The sequence below is a fragment of the Periplaneta americana genome, chromosome 1 (genome assembly GCF_040183065.1).
Source record: "Periplaneta americana isolate PAMFEO1 chromosome 1, P.americana_PAMFEO1_priV1, whole genome shotgun sequence".
NCBI lineage: Eukaryota > Metazoa > Arthropoda > Insecta > Blattodea > Blattidae > Periplaneta > Periplaneta americana.
In genome coordinates, this window is record NC_091117.1 from 210,484,458 (window position 1) to 210,504,279 (window position 19,822).

Below are 19,822 nucleotides of genomic sequence, written 5' to 3' on the forward strand. Positions count from 1 at the left end.
GGTTACATTTTCGAATACTTCTTCTATGATTGGTCCTTCAGTTTCTATTTTTACTCTGCTTAAATTTCGTCCAAAAATTCCATAGCTTTAGTACAAATAGTTAAGGAGATTTTCATATCTAAATCATAAATCATCCTTTGCTTTTCACGCAAAACTGCATTAGTAGAGTCCACATTTGTATGTAATTAAATTTTTTCTTCATATTTTGTATGTGTGAAAACTGAAATTATATTTAATTTTAATAGTAGGCCTCCTTCGAAGGGGTGGAAAAATTCAAATATCTTGGAGCAACAGTAACAAATATAAATGACACTCGGGAGGAAATTAAACGCAGAATAAATATGGGAAATGCGTGTTATTATTCGGTTGAGAAGCTTTCATCATCTAGTCTGCTGTCAAAAAATCTGAAAGTTAGAATTTATAAAACAGTTATATTACCGGTTGTTCTGTATGGTTGTGAAACTTGGACTGTCACTCTGAGAGAGGAACATAGGTTAAGGGTGTTTGAGAATAAGGTGCTTAGGAAAATATTTGGGGCTAAGAGGGATGAAGTTACAGGAGAATGGAGAAAGTTACACAACGCAGAACTGCACGCATTGTATTCTTCACCTGACATAATTAGGAACATTAAATCCAGACGTTTGCGATAGGCAGGGCATGTAGCACGTATGGGCGAATCCAGGAATACATATAGAGTGTTAGTTGGGAGACCGGAGGGAAAAAGATCTTTGGGGAGGCCGAGACGTAGATGGGAGGATAATATTAAAATGGATTTGAGGGAGGTGGGATATGATGATAGGGACTGGATTAATCTTGCACAGGATAGGGACCGATGGCGGGCTTATGTGAGGGCGGCAATGAACCTTCAGGTTCCTTAAAAGCCATTTGTAAGTAAGTAAGTAGGCCTCAGTGCTTTTTTTTCTGGCAGAACGTGCTGGAATGCCATTCAGGCAGCTTTTAGTTATATTTTTCATCATGGAACCAGGCAAAAAGTGATGTCAATTTTTTGAAAAAATGAAATTTTGCTATATGTTGTGCATCCGGTTTGTATCTTTATCATGGTAAAAGATGACATGCATATCTCTATTATTTTCAATTTAACCCATTGTTATGAAACATGATTCCTTTGATTTTTACAGTCCTTCAAACTTTAAATATTTACACCTCAAAAACTGCAAGAAATTATATCACATTTTGCTTTGAAGTCACAGAATTGTTGGAATTTTGCGCTGTAAATATATTGAGGCTTCTCCCAACTCAACTTCATTGTCTCTCCACCATAGGCAGAGATAGGACAATTTCCTTGAAGGAGGCACAATAGGGCGATAAAATAAGCTAATTCATAAATAAATACTCTTATCATGAGCATACGAATGCGCCCATACATATAAAAAAAAGACAAATAAATACATTTTTTTACGAAGGAGGGGCCTGAAGGCATGCACAGCAGCCTGAGGTGTTTTGCGCTTACCTCTCTTGTTCTGTGAATGATATTTGTCGCCGAATGGCCGTACTCTTGTACTTAACCTGAACTATATGGTAATGATGACAATGACATTATTGAATAAATGATGGCGAAATAAGTCCGAAGTTCAACGTAAAAGTTACCCAGCAATTCTGCTTCATTTAGTTGAGGAAAGCCCTCTGATAAAACCCCAATCAGGTAACTTGTCCCAACAGAGATTTGAACCTGAGGCCGCTCCTTTTACAGACATGTTAACTATTACTCCACAGCAGTGGACAGTACATACATATACATACACAATGGAAAAATAAGCATTCATTATGTCCTCTGAAACATGTACATTGTTTAACTAAGTACAGCATAATGTCAGTTATATCAAATAAACACAGTATTGTCGATTTTTATTAGCAGGATCCTAAGATCTTTGTGTGAACTAGAGAGCTACGCCATCACTAATTCTGTAGGATGCTTCATATTTTTGTCCTTTGTCCACTTCGCCATTTGTTACCACTTGTTTGGTCACTACTTACAATACTGGGTGTTCATTTCAAAGTGTGTCAAGATGTCACTGTTGATGAGTCAGCGATTTGAAGCGAGTTTCAGCTTTTATGTCAGAGAAGTTGCCTATTAATCAAGGCGTTCAATCTGAACTTGAGAATGTGTACGGTATAACTTGAACGTCGTAGCAACAGATGGCGGTCTGTGTGCTACCATAACCTCTTTCGAACTGTGTTTTGCGAGGCCAAGTCGTACACAGGGTATTTGTTATCATCGGTTGCATACGGCAACATTCCACAACACAAATAAAATGTTCCGTGTCCATGTTGACTGTCGAAATTAATGTCAACAAATACGTAAGTAATCGTCTTAACCCTCTCCCCATATCTCGACAGTAAGGAAAAAACTCACCTCAGTACATGTTTCGAAACAGTTCACATTCCTGCCACTACCGGCGTTACCGTACGTATCGGTAAGTACTCTTCAGAATGAACGCCGTACTTTCTAGGCAACTTCTCTGGCATGTAGGCAATACGCCTCTGCAGAAGTGTAGGAAGATTGAATTCTCTATGCTCATCGACTAACCACATGACGGCATACAGCGAGCCATGACACACTTTGAACTGAACACTCAGTAGTTGCAGGTTGAATGTCGCACCAACACCTACACTATTATTCGTAGTATTAGCAGGTTCTGTATTATTAGGCCTCTTAATAGGTTTATTTCCACTTAGCTCTATACTTTTATAACCTCCTGAGTCCTGTGACATCTGTTTTATTTTTAAAGTTCAATATAATTCTACACTTAAAAAAAGTCACCGACATGAGGATAAATGCTGAAAAAATTCTGCAGGTTACAGTTAGGGCACAAATGCAGGTATATTATACTATACTTCGGGTCTCTGCACATACATCTTATATCATAATCATGTTTGAAGAATGGTATAGTATATGATACTCTTAGGACTCAGAAGGATAAAAGGAACAGGTATCTCGCAAACTCATCATGTGAAGTAAACTGAATGCACTCTCTCTAAAAAATGTTTCGAGACTTGTCCCAGTTCTTTCTTACCCATACCATAAAAATATAAATTGCATAATGAATGCCTATACTTAGAAACAAAGTTCATGTAAATGTTAATTTGCATATTAATTTGCAAAATTATGCTTTCCTCATGCTTAATACTACAGAGAGACAGTAGCCTATATCATTCTGACCAGGGAGGGCATTATGTTGTCCCCCCCCCCCCCTATCTCCATCTACACACTCCACTGTGATCATTCCTACTACCATGTGGAACCTGCTTCTTATTAGAATTGTTGGACCTTTTTTGGTCAATTTCAACCCAGTAAATGCCTATCAATCAATTAAATCTTGGTTGCTAAAAGGCCATCATGCTGCAAGGACGTCATAAGGAAAGATTGTAACAGGAAATGAAAAGAAACTGACGAATTGGCTATGCTGTGGAAAATCTTCTAATACTTTGAGTACTGCTATGTAGTTTAGTAAATGCTTATGTTGCAAACCAATTTATTATTTTATTAACTCAAATTCAGTCAGTTTATACTAACATGAATTTAATTTGTATTTATTCTAAATTATGCATTAAAATGTGGAAATAAATAAGGCTTTTCATGTTTTTAAGAGGATTTTTTCTTGAATCCATTTAGGCCTTGAATTTCCAATGCAAAGGGCACTAATGATCTCCCTGTTCACTCCAATAAATTTTGCACAGAGTTCCACCCCCTTTTTCTGCAGAAAAAGAAACATTGAGCCTATAGTTATATTCATCAAATCTTTTTCTTCATTACTGTTCATTGTAATAACATATACAGAATACAGATGCAATTTATGAATTTCAAAATATACAGGCTTAATCATTAACCACTATGCCTACATAAAGAAGTGTGTAGCTGGAAAGACAGCTTTTGTTGAGGTCTTGTAAATGTCTGATTATATTAAACAGATCCTTTACAAGAACAGGTCAATTTATGGACTTCAAGTAGTTCTACACCCTTGTAGCATTTTTAACGTATTCCGCAATGTAGTATTTGCAAACGTATATTATCTATTTTCAAGTAGATGTTTTGAGAACAAACAACTTCCAAACTACACCGTTTGGTTAGGTTGCAGCTTTCTTAATGTTGCAATGAATAAAGGTACAGTCACACATCGCTACTTTTGCAGCGCAACTTTTATACTGCAGCTGCAAAAGTTGCGTGTCATGTTCACACAAAGCCGAAAGTAGCACGCTGCAAGCTACTTTTTGTGCTGCGCAACCCGAGTGCTGCAAAAGTTGCAACTGGAGGTTGCGAGTCTGTTCACACATAAGGCACTACTTTTGCAGCTGCAGTCATGCTGCAGTTTCCATCTCCATGTTGACTTCTCAATATACATTTTGTGGTTATGTTTGCATTATTAAGAAACTCATGCGAAAGCTTCCTTATCTATTATTTGCTTTCCGTCGTATCTAGTATTCAGAAATTGGCATTAATTTTTACTATAAAGCTTTTAAAAACGCCTATATACTTAAATGATAACCAACAGTATATTCACGTAATCAATGTTGGCAACCCTCCTGTTTGGAACTACGCTACGGAAAATTTTAAAAATGAATTATATCGTCAGCAGTTATGCTCAGACTGTGTTGTGTATTTAATAACTGTTACAAATAATTTATTTTCATTACATTTAACATTAAAATATATCCAAACAATAAAAGTATCATTGGTACATTTGGGTGGTAACACTGGTTGCAACTGCAGCAAAAGTTTCAACAAAACCTATATCAAAAATGCTGCGGCTGCAACCCTGAGAACCCTGTTCACATGTCGCTACTTTTAAGCTGCTCGCAGCATGGAAAAGTAGCGGGCAGCAGGTTCGGCAGCCGCTACTTTTCGGGTTGCACCATTGTTCACACATCGCACCCAAGAGTTGCGCAGTTTTTTGTACTGCATCGCTGCAAAAGTAGCGACGTGTGACCGTACCTTAGAGAAATAAAGTTGATAATGGAAAATCACATATTTTGACCCTAGCAAAGAGAATATGATAAAACAGTAACTGCCACTAGCTGCTGAAAGCCTGGAATTGAACGGAATGTAACTTACAATTTAATTCAACAATGGGGATTACTAATTTAAACATTGAGATACCTATTTAATCGTTTGAAACAGTTCACTCCAATTGAAGTACATAATAACAGGGGAGGATTTACCAGTAGGCAGTCCTAGGGCTCAAGTTTCCAGAGCCGTACAAAAATGAGGTGCTATAAAAGGACAGAAGTGAGGAAGATAGCCGACTCTAGTGAAGATCCTTAAAACTGTGACAGTAGCAAAATGAAACAACATATAAAGTCCTTTTAATTGCTTTATTAGTGGTTATTCTATGATGATATTCTATGATGATATTCATTTTTGATACTACAGAATTTTCTGTTGTGGTTATTATTTATTATAACAGAGAAAAATTCGCTCCAGCACGGGGATCGAACCCAGGATCCCCAGTTCTACGCAATGGGTGCTCTACCACTCACAATGTTTGTGTGTTGTTGTATGGTTGGTTTGTTTTATTGTTTTACCCTCCTGCTAATCACCGAGACCTGACTAACTGGCTAATCGGCTAATGAGCAGCACGCTCGCAAAACACTCCGGCGGAAAGCAAAACTGATCGCACTGTACATTTCATGCTAAGAATTGTCATCTTTGTGTTCAATAAATCTGAAAGAGAAATATTCTGTTATTTCATAAAATTGATCAACTGTCTCATTTTATGTTATATAGTACTTCTGTTTTACTGTTTGTAACATAAACAGTGTTGCTATTGCATTAGCTATTGTGTAAATAAGTCTACAAAAGGAATATTCTCAATTATTCACCGGGTTTCAGAATATTCTCGAGAATTTTTACATCACTAGTTTGTCAAAGTGCAAAATACACCAGCAGTGACAGTTTACTAAAATAGAAAATCATTTGAAGATTTGGTATAACATTTCACAATTCTCGACAAGAATGCAGCTAGTAGTTTCCATCAACTGGCTACTGAGCTAAGGATAAATGTAGTGTAACAAAAATTTCCTAATTTTTAACAATCTTTTAAATAGTGGCATTTTATAAACATAAATACGTAGTAATATTACAATGACATTACATATAGCAATTCTCTTAATTACTTTTTGAGAAACGTGCATCTTTCTTATTTCATTTTGTTCAAAGACAAACCCATAAAACATAGGCAAATTAAACTAATTACTTACGCAGTATGGACTTATTACATAGATGTGTTTGTAACTCACCTATTCAAAGACACAAATCCACTTGTAACTGAATTCTAATACAGCAATATTCTTCTCTTTCTTCCTCTGTCAGTCTGTCTCTCTCCTCCAACACTTGATAACATTGAATATGACTTCCGGGAAGGATGTGGGAAAGAAGCAAGGGAATTACCGCTCTTATCTCGGTGCAAACAGAGGAGTGTAAGCTAGTGTAGCTCATCCACAAACAAGAGTGAAGATAATACATATAATTGTATTAAGAATTTATCCTTTCGTGATTATTAAAGAACATTATGTTATCCTGATACTAATTGTCTGAAGAGTAAAAATGATTTAACATGATTGAATTTAATTTTACTATATAGTATTCCGAAAATAATAATAAAGCATTACAAAGTAAGCAAGTTTTGCAATTATGTCCATGGCAAGAAATTGCTGAACAAAGCAGTCCCGAGAACAATGTAAGAAAGGAAGTAATATTTTATCAATTTAACTTCTGTATATTGAATTTTGTCAGTTATAATAAATACCTTCCATCTGCTTTCAAGGTTTTCTAAAGAATCAACTTCCTCTTCAACTCTACTTTCCTTTTTGTTAGATGAGATCAAACGCAGACGAGTAGCAAAGTAATTAGTATTCCTACTATGAGGTTTTTTACTTTCAAAATCATCTTTAGAAACGGTTGGCTTGAAGAAATGATATGCTATAAACCAATATAAAACTGGACTTGCAGAAGCCACCATTCTAGTTGTCACTTGAACATGAATGCATAGAGTACAAAAAATAGTCAGAAATACAACATGGACTATATAGACAAGCATTTCTGGAGCATATTTAATTTCATTCTGTTTCATTTTAATTCTCATCTTTTCTATTACTTTGGGATCATCTGTACGAGAAGGATCTTCCCATAGGCCTAACAAACGACATTGGTTAGGATGCTGTTTTACAAATCTATATGCATGAACAAGTATTATCCAGATTATTGGTATGGCCAAAAGAAAATTCGGAATTTGCTTCCAATGATAATATCTAAGAAATCCAACATTCCAATAATGATCCTGGACATAAGAATATGCGAGTGGTATAGTACTGTTGCACCAGTGATTGTTATCTAGACCAGATTTCAGAGAAGTACCAGGTAGTTTTAAATGATTGATTCTCGCATGTGAAACAAGAAAATATGGAAGGTTATGATTAGGAACAATGCAGAACTTGTAATATCCATAGCCTTGGAACATTACAAATGGAGTGATTGCGAGAATAATTTCTCCGATTAAAGAAATAATAGCAATAACAGGAGGAATCAATAACAAAGGCGCAACGAAAACCGAGTCCACGCGTTTGGCTTTTGTAACAACATCAGGCAACACAAACTTCAAGAAATATTTTAATTTCTCATGAACAATAAATCCAAGATTTAGGGTACCATTTGATCTCTGAATTGCTGCCAAACCGAAAAGAAGGCCACAACCCACTGACGAAACTTTTGAGCTTCTATTACCACATTTCAACATCCCATAGAATGTTAAAAACGCGAATAGTGTTTCTGAATATGGAGCTACAAAGAAAATACTTGCTGGGTTGACACAGTATAATATAGCTGCTTTATATGCTAATTGTGCACTTTTAAGCACTTGTAAACTCAATCTATATAGAACTAAAGCGGAGAGCACAAAAGTTACGAAATTAATTAATACTGAGCTAACTACAAAGACAGAATAGCGACTCAGAAATCCTTGAAGGCAGTAATGCAAACTTCCAGCAAAAACTCGTATAATCATTGGATACAAGGGAAAGAAGGCAAGGCAGTTTTCGTATGTATAACCATACGATGCTACATGAATGAAATATTGGGCATCCCATCGTACTAGACCTCCAAATAAGTGCTTCACAAATAAATCAACAGTCGTCTGCACTCTGTCTGTAGGATCTCGAGGACTTACAAAAGCATCAGCATTATGATCAGGAATTATGAAATTGAAAAAAGCTGACAAAAACAAGATGAATAGTCTCGATATTACAGCAAACCAGACTATTTTCTCGTGTGGTGTTAACATTCCTGTTCTTCTTATAACTGACTTATGCTGTATCTGCTAGTTTGAATCACTGTATACTGTTCCTCTTCCTATACTACACCTTCAATTTATAGACCATAGACTTTCAGATCACAGGAATAAAATTCTGACTAATAATATAAACAATATAAAAAATAAAGGTAAGACATATTCAACCTACAATGATTGTCATAAAAACTGAATTTTGTAACTTTCGCCTCACCCTGTTATTTGTAATATAAAAAGCAACAGGATGTGAGACTGACTGCATAAGAAGAGAGATCAGAGGGGGAAGATAAAGAATCGAGAATAGGAGCTGGCGGGGAGTAAGGATGTGGCATGAACAACCATATCCTTCCTTGTTGACTTTTGTAGGAATTCTAGTATTGACTTTAGTTAGGTGTGAATGTATGAATCGTCACAGAAGCATTTGACAAACAGTTGCAAAGCCTGGAGAGTTCACTTTCGGTGATGCAGTGTTCTTTACGCACTACTCCATCAATGTAAGTACCGTACTTCCAATGTCTGAAAAAAGAAAATAAATTAAATGTTAAAAAAACCATATACCAGTAACTAGTATTAACTTTAAATGCTTAAGGTAAGAAGGTACTGCCTATCTCGATAATAAATTTCATGAAGTTTGGGTGTACATTACTGAAAACATGTTATAGATATCTGAACAAGATTTTTAGGGAATGATTTTACAATCCTTGTTTTTAATAATACCTACTACAAATTGAAGAGTGTTTTTTGATATTGGAAATAATATTGAGATATAATTTTTCTTAATGTAAAAACGTAAAACTTATAAAAAATGATTCCAGTGCTTTTTTTTTTAACTGTTCAAAATAAATTAACGAGAACCAAAAGACTAAAAATAGGTATGGATTTTGCTGTGACATTCTTGGAAATATTAATATATATATATATATATATATATATATATATATATATATATATATATATATATATATATATATATATATATATATTGATATTAAATTTTAGCCAACAAAAAATTGTGGAATTTAAAAAAAAATATATCTCAATACCTGTTAACATTTTTCAATTTGTAGTATGTATTATTAAAGAATAAGAATGTAAAAACATTCCCTGAAAAACTTGTTTAGATATCTGTATAACAGTTTTTGACTAAAGTGTACACAAACTACATGAAATTAACATTGTAGAGATAGGCAGTACCTCAAGATTATTTAGAATTATCATACAGTATTATTTCCAATATAAAAAAAATAATGAAAATAGTAAAAGAACATATTAATTACCAGTAATGTTCAGTTATGTTACTTTTGTTTCTAAATAAAATAACCAAACGGAAGAACATCCAATGTCTGGGAAATAACATCGGAATAGTAAAAAATCACATAAGCAATACAAAAAACTTAATCTAATAGACAATAAAGAAAAAATACTTTTTTGGCTGATCGTGTTTTTTAACAACCTTACCGATGTTGTTAGTAGGCCTTGTAAGTTAAACTTACAACACATGCAGTAAGTAAATAAATCAAATCAACTTTTATTTACTTAAAAGTAACAAACTATCAGTGTCGCACACCACTATGTTCTATGAGAAAATAACTAAATGTCTTATTATACTTGTACTCTTTCTAAATTAATTTATTGGAGTGGAGATTTGTAAGAAAACAGGAATTAATGTAGATAAGACGTAAGCGTGAAAACCATTTCTGATAACTTCCGGTTGTTGCTCTGAGTGCCACTCATGGGGTCGTGGCTGAACGCGAAAACATCCATGGAGTAAATAAAATACGTATTCAAGTATTAACCTTTACCGATATGCAATTTATTTACACTGATGTATAATTAATGTCTCCTACAAACATTTTCTATATAGCCTATGCTATTTATTTATATTGATCTATAATTAAGTCCACCAAGTTAGATCTGTGGTAGTGCGTCTGCGTCCAGACTAGCTGGCCCAGGTTCGATTCCTGGCAGGGTCAGAGATTTTTATGTAAAATTTCTACCTCGGGACTAGGAGAGATAGCGGTGCACAACTTCTAATCACTAGATTGTGCACCAATATGCCTGGGTTAAATCCCAAATCTCTCCGCAGTACATATGAAGAGAAGGCATATTCACTGTTAATAGTGATTCGTCTGTCTCATGGAGACATTAAGCCTGGCGGCCCCCTTGGTGCTATTCGACAGGAGTAGGCTATGTGCCGGCACTGGGTTTCTCCTTCTCCCTTCCTCACCTTCATCATCATTCTCACCCATTTCCTACACTACACTTACATGAACACTTACACATACACTCACCCTAGTACACAACATAACTCTTCACAGATACACATCAATTTTTGTGCCATTGGACTAATAATAAATACACCGCCGTGGTGCACTCTGGACAGTCTCTGACGAACTAAGAGGTCTACACTTCTCAGCATTAGCAAAATCTATGAGGACACTCATAGAGTTTTCATATCAATTAAATCAACATGACAGTATTTTAATATATGTTTTTGTTGTTTTTAATACAATCTTTATTTTAAACTAATGTGTCTATTAATACAAATCTTCGTCTAATAACTTGGGTAAATTGGAACACTGGGAATTTTTATACTTAAATCGAAAGCGAAAAGGGACCAGTTCCTGCTGCGTAATGTTTTTCTCATTACTATAAAGACAATATATAATAAATAAAGCTCTATTCTATAATTAGGAGACTGACTGACTCATCACTGTATCTCCTTAATCCAGTGGTTGCCAAACACCACGAAATGGTGACGTAATAGAAATGCAACCCGCACACCATTGTCGCAGAGGGTTGAGGGGAATGGGTATCGCTTCAGGTAATGCAGTGTAGAGACGGACTGTGACCGGAAAACAAAAGCAAGCCACCAGCGAGGCTCATTCGGTTAAGGAGCTTGTCTACCGACCCGAGGTTTTCCCCAATCTTAAGGTGAATGTCAGGTAATCTATGGCGAATCCTCGGCCCCATCTCGCCAAATACCTTCTCGCTATCACCAATCTCATCGACACATTTCCAAACACAGTATCGACACACTTACAGTAGTCCTATTACAAGTACACTGTACGTCCGCTGCTGATACCTGTCTGCTTACTTCTAACGAAGTGAAGGGGGTAGGAATAGGGAGGGTGTTTCATGTCATCATTACTTTTGAATAGACACAGGGGCATGTGTCGCGACACAGCTTTTGGCGATCACTGCCTTAACCTCTGTGCGTATTTTTTTGTTAATCCTTAGTCAAAGGACAAGATGGAATTTTGTGAAACATTAAGGGGATGGAAAAGTGATCAATATTCACAGATTTACACAGAGCCTTGAAATATAAAACAAAAGTTCCTTTCTAGGAATGGGTTAAGAATTTTGAGTTCCCCCACCCCCAAATCTTACTCCCTAAGAGAGTGAAGAGGAGAGAAAAGGGGGAGTTGAAAGTTTTGAAATTTCTTTTGAACTAGCCAACATAGAGCCTTAAAGTATAATAAGTTAAACATTGATCAGAGTTAAACATTTCTGAGAATAGTTTTAAAGCAGAGGAGGCAGAAGGGGGTGAGAAATCTTATGTCTTCCAATCTCGACGAAATTTGATATCTGGATCTTTCTCGGGTTACAGAATACAAATATGATTTAATTTTGTTCGCATTTATCCCCTAAGTGGGTGGACAGGGATAGAAATGGGAGAGAAATTAAGTTTGATATCTGACAGGTTTTCAAGCTACAAAATATGAATATGAATATTTGTGCGAATTCAATATGGCAGATTCAAGACTATGAATTATATCTTAAAAAAACCGACAACATCGGGTATCAATCAATCAATCAATCAATCAATCAATCAATCAATCAATCTTCTTGATGTATCCAGCTGTTTGCTGACAACATAAAGTCCACTGTAGTCTATTCACTTGTTGTTTTTCACGAGAAATGAGGGGTATTTTGATCAGTGTTCATTATAGATGCATGTTGCTAGTAGCCAGAGGTGGGGTGTAGTCAATATATACTGCAGGGCTGTGTCTTCTGCAACCAGTAAATATGATTTTAATTTACTTCTTTTGTGGTTTATGGATGGACAGTGTAGAAGAATGTGTTCCAGATCTTCATCATGATTATTACACCACAGACAAGTAGGATTATCAGAAATGTAAAATCGGAGTAGGTACAATTGAGTGACAATGTGACCTGTTCCGGCTCTTGTTAAAAATGTTTGAACATGTCTGGGCAAGTTTTTGTACATTTCCAGGTCATTTGGTTTCTTTTGTACAGACTGTAAATTTTTTCCTTTGTCAGAAGAGAGCCAATTGTTGATCCATATGTTTGTAAAATGAGACTTTACTGAAGCAAAAGCATTGGATAGAGATATCACTTGAAGAGGTCTTGGTTGCAAATATGTTGCCTGTTTTGCAATATTATCGACTTTGGGTATAATGTAGATAGATGTAAACACAGTAAACACATGCACTTATCCAAAAACTGCCCTGTTCTTGTACAGTGCAGATGAGTGTCGATACCTGTCTGCACAATTAATGTGTGTAATGACATTAATAACAGTAGTTAAGCAGCATAAACATCCAGTGATAATAAATTCAACCAATTCAGATCGGCTGGTTCAGATGCATTATGACATGTATAGAAAGGGATGTTGGCTGATAGAAGAACAGCATGTTTATTACTCAAAAGGGAGAGAGAGAAGGGCTCCGATTTCATTATTATTGTCACGACTTTTAGGTTTAACCAGCTGCTAATAGACTAACTGTATACAACAGTAATCCATTATAAAATAATTTCAGTATTATTTCCAACAGAAATTAAATCACAGGATGTAAAAGTGTAATTGTATTGTATTGTATTGTATTGTATTGTATTGTATTGTATAATATATATTATACTATTATAAAGTCTTAATTTATACTCACAGTCTAGATGAAATATATAAAAGGTAAAGGTATCCCCGTAACATGCCATGAAGGCATTTGGGGGGCATGGAGGTAGAGCCCCATGCTTTCCATGACCTCGGCACTAGAATGAGGTGGTGTGGTCGGCACCACGCTCTGACTGCCTTTTACCCCCGGGAAAGACCCGGTACTCAATTTTAAAGGAGGCTGAGTGAACCTCGGGGCCGTTCTGAAAGTTTGGCAACGAGAAAAAATCCTGTCACCACGTGGGATCGAACCCCGGACCTTCCAGTCCGTAGCCAGCTGCTCTACCAACTGAGCTACCCGGCCGCCCAGATGAAATATATATACAGACGAGATTTACAATATAGTCTACTAGTACAATGCAAAAGTTTTAGTATCAATTTCATGAAGTGTTATTGAATGTCATGAATTCACCTACAGAATAGAAGGCGTGAGAAATAAGGTACTTATTTAATTTGGCCCTAAATAATTTTATGTTTTGAGTTTCATTTTTTATATCGATAGGGAGGCTATTAAAAATTTTTACTGCCATATAACGCACTCATTTTTGGTAGCACGATAGACTAGCTGATGGAGTATGAAAGTCATTTTTTTGGCGTGTATTTATGCTATGAACTGTTGAATTAGTTACAAAGTTTTCACGATTACATACGAGGAAGATTATTAATGAAAGATATACTGACAAGCCATGGGCATCATTTGTAGTTTTTTGAAAATAGTTCTACACGATTCCCTAGATTTGGCACCTACTATTATTCTAATTACTCTTTTTTGTAATAGAAATATACTGTTACTATCTGTGGAATTTCCCCAGAATATTATTCGAAAACTCATTATCGAGTGGAAGTATGCAAAGTATATTGTTTTTAAGGTATTGATATTTACTATCTTTTGCATAGATCTAATAGCAAAACAAGCTGAATTTAGTTTGGGGGTAATTTCTTTAATATGATTTTTCCAATTTAACACATTATCGATTTTTAAGCCAAGAAATTTGGTTGTTGTTGTTTCTAATAGGGACCTATTGTTAATTATTGCGCTAGAAATTTGCGACGTTGAATTTGGACAGGATTTAAATTGAATTATGTTAGTTTTGTTACAATTTAGTATCAATTTATTGACTGAGAACCAGTCACATATTTTGAAGATTGGAATGTGTTGGAGTTATTGGCTGTAATTACTATACTTGTGTCATCTGCAAATAATATGGGATGACCTACATCTTTTATAAGGGGGGCAAGATAATTTATAAACACTAGAAAAAGTAGGGGACCTAATATTGATCCTTGAGGAATTCCATTATTAATAGTTCCCCATGTCGATGCAGATTTCATAGTTGTAATAGCTCAGTGTGCAAGGTTAACAATACAGTTGCAGCATTTCCAGTACAGGTGCTACATGCAGTTATTGTAAAAACAATGATCAGAGAGATAAGACAGCAAAGGATGTGGTCATCTGTCCAAAATGCAGAGATGAACAGCAGTAGTCATATTCATATGTGATTCGAAAATATCAGTGGAAATTTGTCGTTAAATGTATGGAGTGTGTATGAGAAAAACAGACACAAATTCAGACGGAAAAATCTGGATGGTTGTGTGGGTAAACAAATGATCAGACAAAGCATATAATATGTTTCACTAAGCTTCAAGACATTTACTCCATATTTATCATATCATGATACTCTTTGTCTATGGCAATTTGTAGTAGCTACAGGAAGAAATTAAAATTAAATAATTCATAAGAAATTAAAATTAAATAATTCACTGGGTAACAACGAAAATGTTTCTCTCGCTATTTTAATTGTCTCTGATTCAATTTTTTGCGCTGATTTCAAATCTGTAATTACTTTTTCTGAAATTATAACGGTTCTAGAAATATAACGATATTCTTAATTATGTTTGTTCTACGTTGAAGCATGACTTCTAGAGGTGATTGCAGGAATTTATCAGTACAAAGCAGAAGAAGCATAACATAAGACCTGGTGGCAAATATTATACAGCTCACAATGCTTACTTTGAAGTACGAATATGAGACCAAGACAATTCATGGGCACAACATGTGTGCTGTGGTTCCTATAATATAACTTTGGAAGGATGACTACGAGGATCTCGGAAATGTATGCCTTTCGCTGTTACCAGAGTTTGGAGGGAACAAACCAACCACCATGACAATTGCTACTTTTGCATGGTCGATATGTCATCTTTGAAAAATTTAAAACAACGAGGGAGATTGTAGAATCCGGATATCTCATCTTCTATTGCTCCTATCCCTCATGGTCAAGATTTACCAATTTTTTAACCACCAGCCGTTGACTCAAACGAATTTGTATCGCCACATACCCGTCCCCGGAAGTGACTCAGACTTCAGTGACAGTGACCGTTCCAGCCAGAATCATTATATTCGAAATCAGAAGGAACTAGATGATCTTGTACGTGATCTTGAATTAATAAAATCGAAAGCAGAGCTCCTAGCATCCAGTCTACAAGTATGGAATTTGCTTGATGGAAGCAGGATCACAAAATATAGGAAGCGGCATCAAACTTTCGCATAATATTACGGGATACAGCCATGATTGGAGACTATGTGTGGGGTTTGGTCAGAGATTAGTAATCAGCAACACAAAAGGAAAGCACGATCACATCTGCATTTCTAACCTACTTCATTCAACACTGTCATTGTATAAATATGTATTGTCCATCATAAATATTATATTATACAGTCATTATTCTTTCTGGTAGGCCTAATAAATATGCATATTACTTAAACATATACAGTTAATTTCCCAAAGAACTATTGATGCTACATTGAAAATGCTGATATTTCTGAACTCAGCATGTGTGATTTATCGATATGAAACCAAAAAATCAGAAGAAACAAAAAGTTGCTCAAAATTTGTTACCCAGTGTTATCAATGAAACAGAAAAAAGTAAACTCAGCCTAAGTAATGTATGTAACCACAAAGTTATGAATGTTTAAATATAATAGGTTTTTCTTTAATAACAACATGGCTTCAGAGTCCACACCTGTGGAGTAACGGTCAGCGCGTCTGGCCGCAAAACTAGGTGGCCCGGGTTCGAATCCCGGTTGGGGCAAGTTACCTGGTTGAGGTTTTTTCCGGGGTTTTCCCTCAACCCAATACCAGCAAATGCTGGGTAACTTTCGGTGCTGGACCCCGGACTCATTTCACCGGCATTATCACCTTCATATCATTCAGATGCTAAATAACCTAGATGTTGATACAGGTCGTAAAATAACCCAATAAAATAAAAAAATATAGCTTCAGTTTTCAGTTTAAATGCTGTAATTCTTTCAAAATACACATGTTAAACCAATATCATAGATAAGTTAAACACAAGGTCCGTCTATGCTTATCTGTTTGGAACAATTAACTAGAAGTTATTCGTATACATTTTGTTTAATGAATAATTAATATTTTCGACTCAACTGAGTCATCTTCAGAAATTGTGTCAATGAATACATAAATACATCTGTTTAAATATAAATGTACATGTTTGTGATCCAATGCAATGTGAAACACTATTAAAATTAAACAAAGTGCAAGCATCTGTTGTGAGTCAATACAAATTTAAAATTTAAAACATCGATAAACTATTATGCATGTATAAACTGTTATATAAGTAAAATATTAAAAATGAAGTACAAACTGCGATGTGTTGAACAATCTATGACAGAGCGTGGAAATTCACAGGATTCCAGTACAGTTGCTTGTACGAAGATTGAACACAACTGCAATAATAAACACTATATGAGAAATGTATATAGTTGTCATTTGGATAAACAAATCTCATATGTTCAAGTCAAAATGCACAAATCTAGAAGTTACGAGATACAATAGTACAATGTAATAAAGTATCATGTTTTAAGCAGAAATACATGGAAATTATTAAGTGGTGGATAATCACAATATGATAGTTACGTGGGCTGAAGTACAAAATCTTGTTATACAGTAGCGTGCAAATTAATCCGAACAACGTAATTACTTATGCAAAAACACTCAAACGGGATAAAAAAAAGGATCTAAGACATACCTCAGTAATCTATGTGGCCTCCCTTGTTCCTAATAACAGCTCTGAGACGATTTGGCATGGATTCCACAAATTTCCCACAAATATTCTTCATTTCTTCATCGCGAAACCATACACCAATGAGGGCAGAAATCATCTTCTCCATTGTAGAACAATCCATTTTTTGCATTCTTTTTTTGCAAATTGACCATAAGTTCTCAATGGGGTTGATGTCGGGTGAGTTGCCTGGCCAGGGGAGTACCTGAATATTCTTCTTGTTGAAGAATTTTGTAGTTTTTCGAGACGTATGGCATGGTGCCAGGTCTTGTTGGAACACACCTCTGCCATCCGGAAATGATTTTTGCAGCTGGAGTACGATTCTGGTTTCCAATAAGTGAATATATTTGTCAGAATTCATCATTCCCTTGATAGGTATTAATGCTCCAGGCCCTTCATGTGTAAAACAACCCCAAAACATTACTTTAGGGGGGTATTTGGGTGCTTGTTGGAGATGAGCTGCTGTTACTTTTTCGGATCCTTTCCGTACGTAAGAAACACGATGGCCATGGACCTCGAAATGAGACTCATCAGAAAAAAGTACATTCTTCCAGTCATTCACTGTACAGTGTTGATGTAATTTTGCCCACATTAAGTGTTTTTTGCACATAACAGGGGTTAGCAGTTGCTTCTTAATAGGCTTACGAGCCCTTCGTCCAGCTTCCAAAAGCCTACGCCGCACTGTTGTGACGTGAATATTCGCCCCAGTGGTAGCCATTAACTCGCAGGTTAAGTCGACAGCAGTTAGTCTAGGATTTAATTTACTTTTCCTGACAATTAAACGTTCATCTGCAGGTGAAGTCTTCCTTTTCCGGCCACAGTTTCTTTTTTTCTGAGGTGCGATGGATCCAGTCTCCCTGTATCGTTTTATGATCGAATTAACAGTAGTCAAACCGATGTGACATTCTGCAGCAATTTGCCTCTGTGTCATAGAAGAATGCTCTGCTAATGTTATAATTTTAGACCGTTTTCGTGGAGTTGTATCCATTTGTGAAGACGATAGAATGTACACAGGATTACAGTATTAAGTCTTCAACACAACTGAAATGCTTATAAGTACAAAATGACAGGCAAAATGTCACATATTATAAAAAAAAATAACGACAGACCTTCAACAATGGAATTACACGTACTACAGATGTCAATTATAGCGGTATGAGCAGCTGTGAGGCCAACAATGACAGAAAATGTAAAAATATGTCATGTTCGGATTAATTTGCACACTACTGTATATGGCTACATTTTATCAGAGAGAATTTGTTGCTATGACATGAGTTTAAATGATTTCATTACCATCTTCGACATCTGTCGTAGTTCTGTGAAAGCAATTAATGAAGCTTCATTCTTGGTTGAGAAATAGAGATTTATCTGCAATAGAGATTGAGCATTTTATCTTGTTAGTTCTGAGTTGTCTTAAGCGATGGTCTTGCACCGAACTGACCAGATGAAAAGAAAGAATGAGCCATATTTTTTAAAAGGGATGATGATGATATAATTGTAGTATCTGTACCTAATGTTATAAACTTAAATTAAAACAGTTTTTTTTACTTGTAATTAAAATTAAATGTTTTAATGTACAACACCATGGTAAACACTGTTTTAAACCTTCACAGATGAGATTTAAAAGAATTGTGAGAAGTCTGCTGCTGATATCAGCATTCTTGCTAACTGGCTTAATACATCATATAGAAAGTCAGGCTAACACTACGTCCCCTGCTCCTGTTCCTAACACAACTACTCCGAGACCTACTCCTGCAACTTCCGAAGGTAAGTAAATATATAATAAATGAAGATACAATAAGTTATTTCAATAAATATTTCACTTCAACAGAGAAATAAGACAATATTGTCTATTTATTTGGTATAAATTCTACTGAACAAGCATGTAGGCTACACCTACATTCGTAGTTATTTATGCACAGTTTAATATAAGGTATCCTGATTTTTCCTCTTCATATTCTTTTAAGAAACTACCTTCGCCATGATAAGAAGAAGTAAACGTCATACTGAATTATATAATAAATGATTAGATTCCATAAAGATATACGGTATATCGGTAATCTTTCTTCAAATTTAGATAGAAAAATTACTAATAAGGACAAAAATTAAACACAAATTGTCAAAACAGGATTATTACCTATTATTCATACATAGTTTTCAACATGCACAGTTACTTAAAGAAAAAAAAGGATGAGCCATAATAAATTAGATTAAATATTCAAATTACACATTACAAATAGCAATTTTAGCAGAAAACAACTATACCCAAAGAAGAGAACTAGAGTCGGAACAGATCGAAATGGAACCATCCTTTCAGGCTGATGATGCTTATTTTTTCGACTATATATACACTTAGCGGCAAAAAGAATGGGCCGACTCTTGGTCGATAGAAATGCAAAGTTCTATCGCACGGTTCACTTGTGTAAACGTAACCCACTGCAAGGCATTGCTGTGGTGTCTCTCTGAAAGTTGTCCGTCTGTAACGCAGTAAACCTTATGAGCAGTGTGTGGCCCAGTGGTAAGAAGT

The 19,822-nt window shown here is 35.5% G+C and overlaps 3 protein-coding genes across 4 annotated transcripts in view; 1 reads left to right on the top strand and 2 right to left on the bottom strand.

Annotated features, from left to right (window-relative positions):
* LOC138707481 (dual oxidase maturation factor 1-like) overlaps window positions 1-6,404 on the bottom strand; it is a 35,829-nt gene extending 29,425 nt beyond the window's left edge. The window contains exon 1 of one of the 2 annotated variants that reach the window (XM_069836965.1): window positions 6,256-6,404. The gene's annotated coding sequence lies outside the window, so the exon portion shown is untranslated. The other variant, XM_069836975.1, reaches the window with a different exon arrangement.
* A 190-nt stretch (window positions 6,405-6,594) lies between these two features.
* On the bottom strand, window positions 6,595-8,584 carry PIG-V (phosphatidylinositol glycan anchor biosynthesis class V). Its single transcript, XM_069836956.1, has one exon. The coding sequence runs from the start codon at window positions 8,292-8,294 to the stop codon at window positions 6,648-6,650; it is 1,647 nt and encodes a 548-aa protein (XP_069693057.1). The 5' UTR covers window positions 8,295-8,584; the 3' UTR covers window positions 6,595-6,647.
* A 73-nt stretch (window positions 8,585-8,657) lies between these two features.
* LOC138707455 (dual oxidase-like) overlaps window positions 8,658-19,822 on the top strand; it is a 78,660-nt gene continuing 67,495 nt past the window's right edge. The window contains exons 1-2 of the mRNA XM_069836932.1: window positions 8,658-8,794; window positions 18,909-19,062. Coding sequence (XP_069693033.1) covers window positions 18,909-19,062 — 154 coding nt within the window. The 5' untranslated portion in view covers window positions 8,658-8,794. The remainder of the gene's footprint in view (window positions 8,795-18,908; window positions 19,063-19,822) is intronic.

What these genes read in the sequence shown, in the direction of transcription:
- PIG-V (XM_069836956.1), bottom strand. Translation starts at nt 8,294, where the DNA reads ATGTTAACACCACACGAGAAAATAGTCTGGTTTGCTGTAATATCGAGA.